Source organism: Sinohyriopsis cumingii, chromosome 4 (genome assembly GCF_028554795.1).
Source record: "Sinohyriopsis cumingii isolate HCF-2022 chromosome 4, ASM2855479v2, whole genome shotgun sequence".
Classification (NCBI taxonomy): domain Eukaryota; kingdom Metazoa; phylum Mollusca; class Bivalvia; order Unionida; family Unionidae; genus Sinohyriopsis; species Sinohyriopsis cumingii.
Genome location: NC_142964.1, coordinates 95,320,200 through 95,334,804, shown reverse-complemented (window position 1 = coordinate 95,334,804; position 14,605 = coordinate 95,320,200). Strand labels below are relative to the sequence as shown.

The 14,605-nt window shown below is 35.3% G+C and overlaps 1 protein-coding gene across 2 annotated transcripts in view; it reads left to right on the top strand.

The window, feature by feature from the left end:
• The window catches only part of LOC149801710 (E3 ubiquitin-protein ligase arih1-like), a 71,642-nt gene that overhangs the window by 17,366 nt on the left and 39,671 nt on the right, over positions 1 to 14,605 (top strand). Inside the window, exons 4-5 of one of the 2 annotated variants that reach the window (XM_089955990.1) lie at positions 1,895 to 1,972; positions 5,256 to 5,404. In XM_089955990.1, the coding sequence (XP_089812116.1) occupies positions 1,895 to 1,972; positions 5,256 to 5,404 (227 nt within the window). Of the gene's footprint in view, positions 1 to 1,894; positions 1,973 to 2,009; positions 2,088 to 5,255; positions 5,405 to 14,605 lie in introns of both variants that reach the window. The other variant, XM_089955989.1, reaches the window with a different exon arrangement.

The following is a 14,605-nucleotide window of genomic DNA, read 5'->3' as shown; positions in this document are numbered from 1 at the left end:
GAACAATTGAACAATCCCCACCCCCACTCAGAGGTCTCCCGATTTGTTAGTAAAAGACTTGAAATCCATCATGAATCACTTTTGATCCTTTTATTACTTCTAACACCTCATAAAACATCCTGCATTTGGCATTCAACTCTCCTGATTGCAGCAGTAAGGAATTGGTTAATACATTGTTGGATACACATCGGCATTCGTAACCACACATCATTACATCAGTATTACATTTCTAGTCGCTAGTAAAACGTGTATCGCTTCTTACTATAATCTGGAGAGATTATGCACAAATATACTGATTCTTTTTGTCTTTAAAAAAATAATAGTTATTTTTCAAAAGTAGTAGATAGTAACTGTAAAACAGCATATGCATTAGAGGGCCGTTAAAATTGTATTTTGTCCTACTGCAGGTAGAATCACATGTATGTTGATGGGCAATCGAAGATTCACCAGTAATTGATTCAAAAATTAAATCAATCAAGTCATAATTGATTTTCTCTTCCTCTACCATAAATGTCAAAGGGCCCACTTATGCGTGACATCAGTGACCTGTTGGCTCAGCCCATTTGATACTGATTTTACTTAAGGACCAATAATATGTAGCCATTGGTCTAGCAAATGTTGATCACTGGCACATACAGTCAATTTATTATGGATAAGTGTATGCTCAGTAGGAAATTATACCAGATTTAAATCATGGATAATTAAGAATGATGTTCTGGCCAAAATCAGCATTTGTCATAAAAACACACAAGCTGGAATTCCCATGCATCAGAAATGGGTTATCCATCTATTGAGAACCCTGAACATGATAAGGGCATTTGGATAATAATAATAATAATAATAATACTATGTAATAGTAATAATATCAGATTTACTCAAAAAAGAATTGTGTAATTCAGTTCAGTAATTCAGTTATTTAATTAAGTTGTTGTTGTGGAGTTTAACGCCATTTTTCAGCACACAATAGGCTATGCATGGCGGCCAGTATTAATGGTGGAGGAAGAACCCGGGGGAAACCCCCGAAATGAACCACCGACCCACAAGAAGCTATGGCAAGCTTTCTCACATACCCACATTGGCCGAATCCTAGACTCGAACCCACACAGACAGAGGTGAGATGGCAGTGATCCGTAATGGAGAGTGCTTTAGACCACTTGGCCACTTGAGGTCCCATTTAATTAGGTAACATAGGCTCTTGGTTATAGTTTCATTGGAAATAAGACATTATTGATTGAAGGTCACATCACCAATGCACTCTACATTAATTGTTTGATATTTATATACATAATTCATTACAAATATGTTCTTATGACATATGCAAACCATTGTGTATCATTTATGAACTGTGATATTTAAGAAATTAACACTGGCACACATTGTCTCATTTCCTAAATCTGGTCTCAGACAGCTCATGTAGGCATGATTGGTAGAAAAATTGCAAGATGTTTAAAATGTAAATGAGAAAAACAGGACATATCACAATGAAATGGCATTCATCTTTTGTATTTCCAGTGCACATTTGCAACAAAGGCTACAGACATACAGCTATGAAATGTTATTTGAGTTCTACCTCTTGATTGTAGATTTGACAAAGTATGTGATTATATTCAATACTGATTTCAAATAACTAACACACACACATTATATTTGCCTTATTTTGATCTGTTATAATCATGCAGTCAAGGTAGCATTAAAGTCATTGAATTTTTAGCATCTTGTAATATCTCTTTCATTTACATCTTATGGCTATAGTTTGTCAGTATAATATTGTTGTTGAAACAGTTTCAAGAAAATAATGTAGTTTGTCCATATTTTGGTCATACCAGGCCTTACCAAACTCATATATTAGCAATAAATGTACATAACCTATCATTCTTTTTTTGTTTGTTTGAAGAGAATGACAAGATCAGCTGCTTCCAATACCTCTGATAACACTATGTGTGAAATCTGCTTCGACAGCAGGAACACCACTGTAAGTAACCTATCATTCTTTTTTTGTTTGTTTGAAGAGAATGACAAGATCAGCTGCTTCCAATACCTCTGATAACACTATGTGTGAAATCTGCTTCGACAGCAGGAACACCACTGTAAGTAAACTTAATGTTAACCAGTAAATTTAATAATCAGCAGTCTGGTTTTATCTAGTCTGTTCCAGTATGAACAGTAACATTCTGGTTTTATCTAGTCTGTTCCAGTGTGAGCAGTAACAGTTTGGTTTTATATAGTCTGTTCCAATGTGAACAGTAGCAGTCTGGTTTTATTTAGTCTGTTCCAGTATGAACAGTAACATTCTGGTTTGATCTAGTCTGTTCCAGTGTGAGCAGTAGCAGTCTGGTTTTATATAGTCTGTTCCAATGTGAACAGTAGTAGTCTGGTTTTATCTAGTCTGTTCCAGTATGAACAGTAACATTCTGGTTTTATCTAGTCTGTTCCAATGTGAACAGTAGCAGTCTGGTTTTATCCAGTCTGTTCCAGTATAAACAGTAGCAGCATTATCACAATGTTAAACTGCCATTCACAGTGAGTCACCATGTTCCACAAAACTTTTGTTATAAGTCTCCATGAAAGAAGCCACAAACTTCCAACCCCACTTTTTTATACAAATATTTGATGTTGCCGTCGCAGTAATAAATGGGCATTAATAACACATGCATCCTTTCTCAGAAGCAACCCATAAACAACCTTCAGTAAAAACAAAGCACTTTTAATCAAATGAAATTAGCACCAAACTTGAATCTAAGCAGTGAAATCTGATTGATTGTTGCATTTTTCAAAGTGATTGGGATATGTTTGTGCTGTGAAAGTTAACTTTTTGCAGGAAAAAGTTGATGCTTATTATCGCTACCAACTGCAGCATAAAAAGCAAATTCAATTTCCAGTGTTTTGAAACAGTAGATATCTGGCCATCAAATTAATTGAAGGTGGGAGATCTTGTAAAGATATTTGTTTAACCGTTTAATTTGTTCACATATATTCACTTCCCCATGAATAGTCTCATCCCCTTGATAGCTTTGGCAAGATGATAGTTGTCTCTGGCTGACCAGAATATAGGCCATTTTAAGTATATATGTATATATATGTAGCATGTAATAACAACTATACAGCTGTATGCTACTGGCGACAATGAATATCACAGTGAATTGTTTAGTGGCAAATGTTTGTTCACAGTGGGATATAGATCAAATGGGGACTTCCATTTTATATGAATATATATATGTATATGTTGTTTGTGTTTTCTAATTGGATGTGACTAATGCATGAATTTTCCAACATGTGACTTGAATTCGTATTTATGGAGTTTTCATATACATGTACCGTATGTAACACATTATGGATTGTACTACACAAATGTAAGTCATCAATATACAAGTGTATTTCAAACTAGTTTTGTCATCATTTAATCAAATTTACATTGTTTATTTTATCTCAGTGTAAATCCTACTCACTGACAACAGTTCACCTCTTACAAATTTCATTTTGTATATGAAATTTGATTTTTTTTTCTTCAGCCCTCTTACCCCAACACTTATGTTGACATCCACTTGTGTTGACAATATTACCTTGGTCCCAAGGATGTTGAGATAAACAGATGGTTCTGTATTATGAAAATGGCAATATTTTAAATAAAATATTGCAACAAAATATTGAGGTTGGTGATTTTTATGGGTGACAGCGTTTTTAAAGTCAGCACCATCCCTGAATTGTATTGACCATTTTCCACTCATGTTGGGGGCCCTGAGTGGCCGAGTGGTCTAAAGGGCTCACCGTTACGGATCATTACCATCTCACCTCTGTATGCATGTGTTCGAGCCTCTGTCTTGGCTAATGTGAGTATGTGAGAAAGCTTGCCAGTAGCTTCTTGTGGGTTGGTGGTTCTTTCCAGGGTTTTCCCAGGCTCTTCGTCCACCATTTTTACTGGCTGCCATGTATAGCATATCTTGTGATGAAATATTGCATTAAACCCTGCAACAACAACAATCACTCATGTCTTTGTAATAGCAACTGAAGTGCACCCTACTACACAAGGAAATATACATGATTTAAAGGTGGAACCTGACCTCAGTTGTACTGTACTGTTAAGTAAAAGATTTTTGTTGCCACCTAAGTCCTTTAGGGCTAAAAAGATAATCCACATACTGTTAATGTGGAAGTCACTTTTGCAGTAGTGTTGTGAAAGTTATACCTGGTGAGAGAACTACTGCTAGATATTGGAGATTTGACTGGTGTAGTTCACCAGAATACTTAACAGTTCACCTCACAGCTCAAGTGAAATGAAGTCAGTAAAGTTTGTTTGTACTGTACTTAGTCCTTTCTTGTAACATTCATCTTGTTAGTTGGTATCAAATCATGACCCCTGCTTAAACACATTAAAAGGTCAACCTTGTCTGTGTTTGATATGTGTTTTTTTAATTACATGAGATATTATCATTAATCTTCACATGAATCAGGACTACCTTGTATATTCACTTACATGTTCGACTGCTTGGGTGACCTAGTTGTTTGAGCATCCACCATGGATGCAGGAGTTCGCTTGTTCAAACCCCGGCTGAGTCAGACCAAAGACTTATAAAAATGGTACTAACAGTTGCCTCGATAGGCACTCAGCATTAAGAGGTTAGTGTTAGGACTGGTTGACCTGGTGTCAGGATAATGTGACTGGGTGGGACATCATGCTACATTTTTGCAGCATGATGCTCCAGTGCTAGTTATCACTATAAACTACCACACTGTAGACACAATAGCGATATGACTGAATTTCTTTAAAAGCTGCATTAAAAATCCCAGTCTTACCAAACACATAAGTTAAGTTCAACTGCAGGCTGCACATCCCCAGATATGCTGGCAGATATGGATAAGTGCAGTTTGTTTGGATGAATCAGTTGAACAAATGACATAAACCCTAATCTTCTGGTGCATTGTGTGCTGGCATATCAGGGTCAATATATTTGGCAGTTGGGTTTAATTTTATAAGTGAGTAAAGATGGTAGACATTGTGTCATGTAGATGTTAGCCAGGCCCTTAGCACAATGATAGTAAGAGAAATGTCACAAAATGTCTATATCATATACTGCTCTTGGCATTCTGTTTGAAAACTGATTGCACTGTTTTTAAAAATTAGGGTAGGTAGGTTTTTTTTTCTTCAAATTTTTATATAAAAACCAGGTTAGGTAAATGTTGAAGTATATTTATGATACATTTAATTTTGATTGTTATAGATAAATGGTGTATGACAAATTCTGTGCACATTTTTGTAGGAGATGTCAGGGTTGGAGTGTGGCCACAAGTTCTGTTTAGAATGCTGGTGCGAATACCTCACTTCCAAGATCATAGATGAAGGCATGGGGCAAACCATCTCCTGTGCTGCATATGATTGTGATATTCTGGTTGATGATGTAACTGTTATGTAAGTGGGTTTTTATCACTTTGTTTCTGAAAGTATCAGAGCAGTCAAAAAATTTACTTTCAGAAAATATTGATACTGAAATGCATTGTAGTTTGGATGATGGTAAATTTAAAGGTATAAAGTTGTGGATGATTAACTCACAAACTAGTTTCTTCTTTATATATGTTGCCCAATTATAATACATTCCTATCTCACAAATCCAGCCTTCCCAAGTGTTTAGCCTCACTGCTGCTAAAAGGTTATCTGTGTGCATAAAAAGGATGAAGATAGTCTCCCCTTGGATATTGGAATTGGCATCCAATTTTTGTGTTTTCTCACTTCAAGAAGTTAACTCCACCTGTTTTCTCCTTCATATACATTCCTGGATCAGTTAACATGAGGGATATGAGCCTGCTACATACATGCCAACCATTATGCTTTTGGCATAATCATTACGTTTTTTTTCTCACTAAATTATGCCTTACATTTAAATGTATTTGGATTACGCATTTTCGATATATCCCCCTCCAAAAAAATTGAATAATTTGTTTTCTCATTTTTATTAACATCCCATTAATCCCACAGACAGAAAAGACGGCTTCTATCTAACAACGACATAAGAGTACGCTTGTCCATAGACTTACATGTACTTTCCTAACAGTATTATGTTTTACTTAAAGCAGCTGCCCTATTTCCAAGAAACAGACTGGTTCTGCTTTCAAACTTTTGACCTCGGTTTCTATTTTTGGCTTAGGAGAAAACAGACTGATTTTCTAACTTTTAATCTTTGCTTGCAGATTCTTTGTTCTATTTTATATCTGGTACAGAACCAATCAGTAGATATTTGGTGCTAAAGGTCAAGTCAGATTTATTTTAGTCAATGCGTGTGTTAGAGCAAAAATGTTTTTCAAATAATTTCACAGATGGATTAGAAAAGACAAACAATCAGTTCAGAGATGAATACATGAATTACATATTACAGTGTTCCATTCTAGGGCAGCTTCATGTCCTTGCAGGCTGTGTGGAAATGATTTTAATATTGGTCATGGTGGTAAAACAAAGAAACATTGAATTACCATATTTCTTGTAATTTTTCGTACCCAAAAAAAATAATTATTAATTTCAATGTACGAAAAATTATATGTAAAACAAATAATTATTATTTTGTGGTAATGACTATGTACAAAAATAATGGGATCATACCCGGACATGGTGTACAGAACACACAACACTCGACAGCCTAACATACAAAACTTATGTACAAATCTGGTCTCATTCTGCTTTCAGATAAAGAATCTGATTGTTGTTATGAGAGAGAGAGAGAAAATAATCTTTATTGTTCAATTACCTGTCAGTTGTGTTATTCCTTATGTAAACACTACAAGGGCACAATTATATTCCATTGGCAATTAAAACCTGAATAAATAAATTGTTTTGGTTGTAATTATGAGATCCATTGTCACAGTGTCACATGGCTATCAGACATAATATACATGCTAATTAAATACGCTTGACCTTTAGCTTGGTCTTTTCCAGTAAATACTGGATTGAAGACCAGATTCACCTCAACAGGTCAAATTAAGGAGGCTCAACAGATCAGATTAAGGAGGCTCTACAGGGTGTTGAAAATGTGTACGACAAGCCCATTAGCTCAAGAGCAGTATTAATCTACTGATACTTGTGCTGAAGCAAGTTGGAAAAAATGGACTCTTTTTCAAATGCGCATGTTTATTAGTTACACTGACTGACGTAATAAAGAGCACTCAATGATGTTGTCCAGCTTTTAATGAATAGCGGTATATACTGTAATGATGACAACAGAACAAAAACATCAATCATTATATTTTCTCGCTGTTACAAAAGACAGAAGAAGGGCAATGTGATGAATGCAAATAGATTCTCAGTTAACAAAACAGTTGCCTTTTCCGAGTAAGCTGAGCAAAGGGCTTTCTATACACTTATAATTGGTGAATATTTCTTTATTTTTTTTTTCTTTTTCATTATTATATATTTCAGTTAAAAAAATAGATAGATAGATAGATAGATAGATAGATAGATAGATAGATAAAAATGCAACAAAGCGGTGATTTTTATCTCTTATTCTTAGCTGTAAAATTTAAAGGACAATACTTTTTTATCACTTAGGCAAAAGTAAATCTTCACAGTAGATCGTTTTATGTATAAAAAATAATAAGATGACCAAAACAATATGAAGTTTTGTGTATGAAAAAATTTAGATTGAATCAGTTATTATTTTTATGGACCGCTCCGGTGGCCTAGTGGTTAGAGTGTGTGCCTCAGAAGCGGGAGGTCGTGGGTTTGAACCCTAGCTGAGTCATACCAAAGACTTACAAAAGTGGTACTAACAGCTGCCTTGCTAGGCATTCAGCATTAAGAGGTTAGTGTTAGGACTGGTCGGCCTGGTGTCAGGATAATGTGACTGGGTGGGACATCATGCTATGTGTCTGCGGCATGATGCCTCAGTGCTAGACATCACTATAAACTGCCACACTGCAGACATCGTAGCGATATGACTGAAAAATTGTTAAAGCTATGTTAAAAATCCTAATCACACACACACACAAATTATTTTTATAGCTTGATGGTGTATGAAAAATTAAAGGGTAAGAAAAAATAGCATGAAATATGGTAGCTTGTTTTACTAACTCTAAGGTAACTTCTTGTTTTAAGAGCAGAATTAAATTGTGGACACGAGTTTTATAATGCAGAGGCATTATGTACAGAGTTCTTAATAGAACATGGACTACCCCTAGCGGTTGAATACTACATTGGTCCTTTGTCCAAACTGATGTTTCCTGAAAATATGCATGTGCATGAACAAAATGATCTAATATTGTTAGGTGTTTAGCAGAAGATACTTCACTTAAAATTGTAGAAGCCATAAAAATTTGGCCGTTTAGTATTGCAACAGACAGGAGTAGTGATTATGACAAAAGTTGCACCCAGTCAGTCTGTGTAAAAGACTTTGAAAAGGGCAAAGTCAGAGTGCTCTTCCTTCATTAACAGAATTAACATTAGATTGGAGAAAACAATTTTTGTTTGCTTGATAATGCTTTGAATAAATATAAGTTGGCAGAACTGTATTGGGTTTTCAGCTGATGCTGCATCAGTGATGACTGGAATTCATAAAGGATTTGCATCTATATTTTGAAAAATGTCTCCATCATTGTTCATATCAGGTTGTCTCTGATGATGCACCATGCTGCAGGAAAGGCTGCTGATAAATTAGGAGAATTCCTGAAGTATCAGGTTGGCACTCTACTTGACAATGTTCTTCATGCGGACAGAGTTGACTTTTTTCATCTTATTTCCCAGCTAAAAGATCGAATAACTGGAAGATATAAATTTCTCTTCTTTGTCAGGTTATAAAAGGAATATTGGTTGTTTACCATTCTAATGCTGACTGTGAGAGATAGTTCAGCATTGTTAACGAAAGTAAAACTGAATTCTGATCAGGGCTCTGTAACCCAGCGCTTTAGTGCTCTACAGGTGTGCAGAACATTTATAGTCTGAGCTGGTACAAAGTGTTTTGAAATGCAGTATGAGAGTCTGTTGCTTTTTAAAGCTCAAAGTGTTATATACGAAAACTTGAAAAAGTAATTGATGTTAAAATACCAGAGGGATAAATAAATCATTTTGTACATATGCTCATTGAATTTGTATCATGTTATATGTGGATTACTCTTTTTCTGCTCATATTACCATTTTTGTCCACTTGGATTACACTTTTTCCTCGCCAGGGGTTGGCATGTATGCTGCTACCTCCCTAATCCAGCCCTACTAAAAAGATGAAAATTAGTATTTTCCGTTTATCTAAGATAGACAAAGGGCAATAATTATTGCTCATTACCTTGCCACCACCAGGTGTTGCTAGTTTTTAAGCTTCACTTCATTGCAACATCATACAAGACACCTCCCATCAATCCAGAGCCAAATTTGTGTCAAATTTGAACCTTCCATACCTGATTTTGGATTCATTTGGTAAATAATCATTCCTAAACAGGTGGGTTTTCAGCTGATGATGCTTTTCATTTTGTGAATATTTTGTGAAATTTGTAACTTTCTCAGACTTGGCAATTTTAGGTCCATGGTGCAACACGCTATCATTGATGCATGTTGTTTTAGCAACTTACAATGTAGTATCATTAATTTATACTTTTCTTTGTTTTGTTACTTCTGTGAAAACCTGGTGATGAACTGTAATAAATGCAACTAATTCAAGGCTGTGGAAGACCTGCGTAAGTCTTTACTTGCATATACAAAACGTACTTCATCAGTACCACGCATTTTGTATGCCATATGGTTCAAGAGTGTATAGACCATTGTTTTACAAAAGTCGACCTAAGCAAAGAAGGAGAGTGGTGACGATGGTGCAAGTCCCCCGCATTGGGTCTGTAAGTCCAGGCACCCAACTGATTTCTCCTTTATTGCAGTATCACCATCCATGTTTGTCCAACTGGTTCATCCAGCCATCTTAATCAAGGGATTTTACTGAAAGATCTGCCCAGCTGACCAGGCCTATGGCTTCATCTTTTGATAATTACGGAGATCTTAATGATAGATCTATATGTCCTACAATGCTATGGCTATATAGAATTACAGGGATCTTAGTGATAAATCTGTCTATCTTGCCAGGCTTCATCTCTCTACAATTATAGAGATCTTAATGATGGAATTTGTTCATCGTAACAGGTCTACAGTTACATACAGTTATGTTGATCTCAGTGATAGATCCCTCCATCTCTTCAGTAGACAGCTTCATCTTTCTACAATTATGGGGATCGTAGTGATAGATTCCTCCATCTCTCCTGGTACAAGGATACCCATGCACATTATGACAATTTAAGTGATATATTTGACCATCCAGTCATGCCCACGGTACAGCCAGTACTGGCACCAACTGGACTGCTTTCCGCATGGTCATTGGTATGTTTTCACTGACCGTACCTTGACCACTGTGACAGATGAAACAAGATTGTCCCAGTAATTCACTTTCCGAATAAGGCTAGCTGTACCAGATTTAGATATCATGCAATACATTACTCATTGTACACCATATTTACTGCGATCTCTTTACATTTCCAAAGAAGGATGCAATGTACTTATATAGCACTCTGGAAAACACGACTGAAAATGGAAGTAGTTCCATGATGAACTAATATGTTGGTCAGTCCAAAACAAAATTTCATCTGAATAACAAAAACACAATTTTACTCCTGTTTTTACAGTGAAATTCGGCAAGACAACTTGATTTGTTTATAGATATACATATGCACTTTCTTCATTGATAATATGCAGAAAAGTGCCAGATGTGAATCACACCCAGCTGCTCCATTTATGCATATATAGTAAAGTCACACAGGTCATGTAAGCACATTTACTAATCTAAATTTAAAAATTAATTTTAGTTTTAAATTTAATGGTAATATAGTTCTAACAAAGTTTATTCAATCTTTATTTTTGAGTGATCTGCACAATAATTGTCATAACAAAATTTCCAGACAAAAATTATTGATCACTATGGACTTTTACAATGGCAGTTCGGATTAAACTGGGTCATGAAAGTTGATATTGGATTGAACCATTACTAGTGCAGGGAGAATCAATGTACAGTCACGTGAACAAGAAGTTGCACAAATTTTCATTCATCTCAAGTATGTATGTTCGACTATGAATGGGATAGAAGAGTTACATAACGATTTTTGTTAGTACATTTTATTTTTAACTTGTACATATGACATATCTTCAAAGTTCTAATTTAGGATGTACATGTAAAATTTAACTAAAACGGAATGGACAGCTGCATTTCTACTGTCTTCTACTTTATATGAAGGAAGATATTTTTTTGTGATGAATTGGTATTTTTGTGGGATAAATAGGTATTATGTATGAACTGAAATATAAGACACACCATATATAAAATACATACAGAGTTACATAATTACCTCCAGTTTGCTGGACTAAGGTGCAATTTTTGTTTTCTACAGGTGTTTTCCCATGCTTTGTTTATAAATGATGACATTGCTGCATCTATTTGTGTTTGTAGTACAACTTTTTCCCAAAGTAGGCACTTAACCTCTTACATTATAGCCTGCGACAGAAACCAGTTTAAATAGGATCACACCACTTTGGTCACTTTTAAAAAATTTCTCGAGGAATTTATACAAGAATCTTCCATGGAAGTTTGATGGACAAGCAGCGAAATAAAGTGAATAAATGCCATTTAAAATTATGTGTAATCAAATTCTCCAAAATGACAAATATAGTTGCATTAAGTGACTCAGAGCACGTACATGACCTATATGAGTTGTACTATTGGAACATTTTAGTACCTCATCAATGGAGTAGGGGTACTAATATTAGTAGTTGCTTCTACCTCAGAGACCTCTCATACCAGTGAATATAATTACCTAATAACAATATGGGCCCACCCTTTCAAGCCCTCGCCACCTTTACATCCTAGTTGAGTGCGATAGCTGTAGGGATTGTGGTGTAAATCTCAGGCCATGAAAATTTCACTTTTGACATGCTGGTGCAGGATGCATAGGACCTTACTCTGCCAATGTCTGACCTGCAGTATCTAGAAAGCCATACATTAGAGGTTCGGTTTTAGCTGCAAAGACAAGCAGCTGATTGACAAAGTTTCGACTGGCAGCTAAATATGAGGTTTCTGGCAATGTGTTACAATACCAGTCTCACTAATAAACAGTTGACTTTTTTTTGCTTGCATACGTGCATTTTTATCTCTGTTTCAGATATTTTAAGAATTAAGTTTCACATTTTATTCACTTTATAGGAACAGCTAAGAAATAGTATTGGTCTAGTAGACTGGTAGTATATGATGAGTCTGAAGTCAGAAAATATCAGTCCCATACCTTGAACCACCATATGTTTCAGTTCCTGGAATTCACATATCCAAGAGGAGACTACTCTAGTCTGACATCCTTTCTAAGTGAGCAGAAAACCTTTTAATACTAAACCACACGAAGTTTGTTTCAAGAATTTTTTTTCTGGCTTGGGAAGGCTGGATTTGCAAAGCGGTGGACATACTCCTAATGCTTTATGAATTGGTCTTTATTATTATAAAATCAAATTTTACTTACAAAAAACTACATTTGTCATTTTTGGTACCTTTTTATTTAGGTAATCAAAATTGGGTTTCCATAGGATTTAATAGTCTTTTCCACCAGCTCAAATGATTTTACATTTTATTTGTTGAGACATGTTAGTTGGAATGCAAGATAGAGCAGTCACTTTTCATCCGCCATATTTTTTGTTTGCCTATATTTTCTTGGTTGATTCACATCTTAATCAGCATGAGTCATGATGAAACTTTAAAAAAAAAAACATTTTTGTCATGCTTGTTTGCAACTTTGATCTTGACCTCAGTGTCACATAGAAAATTTGTATTATGAGTTTGGTTAAAGTTTTTTCATTTTCCCAAATTTCTTAACCTCTTAATGGACTTTATTCCTATTTGCAATGAATCATCATGAAGGTGAGATAATTCATTCTTTGAAACTCCATTCACTCATTTGACCTTAACATCAAGGTTACAGTTAAAGAAAAGGTGTATTAAGCTTATAATTAATGTTGTTATCTACCTGCCAAAAGCCAGAGTATATTATCCTGTTGTATATCCATCCATCCATTTGTTACCATATTAGATTTTGCATGATAATTCAGGTTCTTCACAATCAACAGTTACCAAACATTGTGGATGGCTTGCACTTGGCTATGGAAGAGCCCTTTTGATTTGGGGTTGCAAAGGTCAAGGTCACTGTGACAAAAAGAAGACAAATGGTTTCCACACCAAACCATTAGGTTAGCATCACACACTGGACCAACTTTTGTGGATGGCTTACATGCAGGATAAGGAAGAAGCCAGTTGATTTTTGTGATCAGTGGTCAAGATCAAATTAACAAAAATTGCTTCTGCACAAAAACATTAGATCAACAGTCACATATCTGAACCAAATGTTAGATGGCTTGCACATGAGAATAGGAGAAGCCTGTTGATTTTGGGGTCAAAAGTCAGGGTCATTGTGAAAAAATGTTTCTTGACAATGACAAATTTCTGAATTACTGATCTGGAGCAAACTGTGTGGATGGCTTTCACTTGGGATAAACTCAAATGAGTTTTGGTTATGTGATCAAGACCACCATTCCTGAGAGTAAGAAAAAGGTTTTTGCATAATAAAGTTGTTTCTGCATTACATACCTTGACTAAACTTAATGGATTACTTGCATTTGGGGGGAAAAAAGTCTGTTGAATTTGGGGTAAAAACATATGTTACGGTTACTGTGGCTGAAAGAAAAAAATAGTTCTCCACAAAAGTTTCAGTTCTTGACCATGTGCCTTCACTAATGTATTTGGATGACTTAACATGTTGGGTAAGAATTTACTCTGTTGACTTTGAAGTGAAAAAGTCTGTCATAGAGGTTGCTGTGACATAACGTAGAAAAATGGTTTTTGCACAGTAAACTTTTATTTTACACCACAGACCTTAGTCAAATTTTGTTGATGGCTTGCACTTAAAGTATGAAAGAGGCCAGTTGATTTTTTTGGGTCAAAACATCAGTGGTCATGATCATTATAGTGCAAAGAAAATGGGTTTTGCAGACCAACTTTTGTTCCTTGGTAGTTACTAAATCAAATTTGATGGATTGCTTGCACTGAAGGTAATAAAGACATCTATTGATTCTGGTACCAAAAACTCATTGGTCATGATTAATAAGGAAATAATGGCTTATATGCAGTAATTTGTTTTTAAAGCCATATGCCTTGTCCAAAGGTCCAGGTCATTGAGGCCTGTTGGTCAATTTTGTCCAGAACCAACAATACACTACATAGTTCCTATGAAACACATAGGGCAGGAATATAATGTGCCATTTATAATGTTTGTCCTCATTGGGTTATATTTCCTAAAGCCCTTTATGGACTTTGTTTAAATGAAGCAAAAACCATAATGAATCTTAGACAATTCATTCTTTCAACATGATTTGCTCAGTCTTTTGACATTAAGAGCAATATTGCATTTTACAGCATTTCTTTGATCATGGCTCAGCATGCAGACCCTGTCATTCTTGGTTTTAGTTTCCCTTCTCGAAGATATCTCTAAAACCATGTGACTCAATAGTGCAAAATTTATGGAAGGGTCTTTTATAACACTTTAATTTTATTTTGGTACTAATGCACTT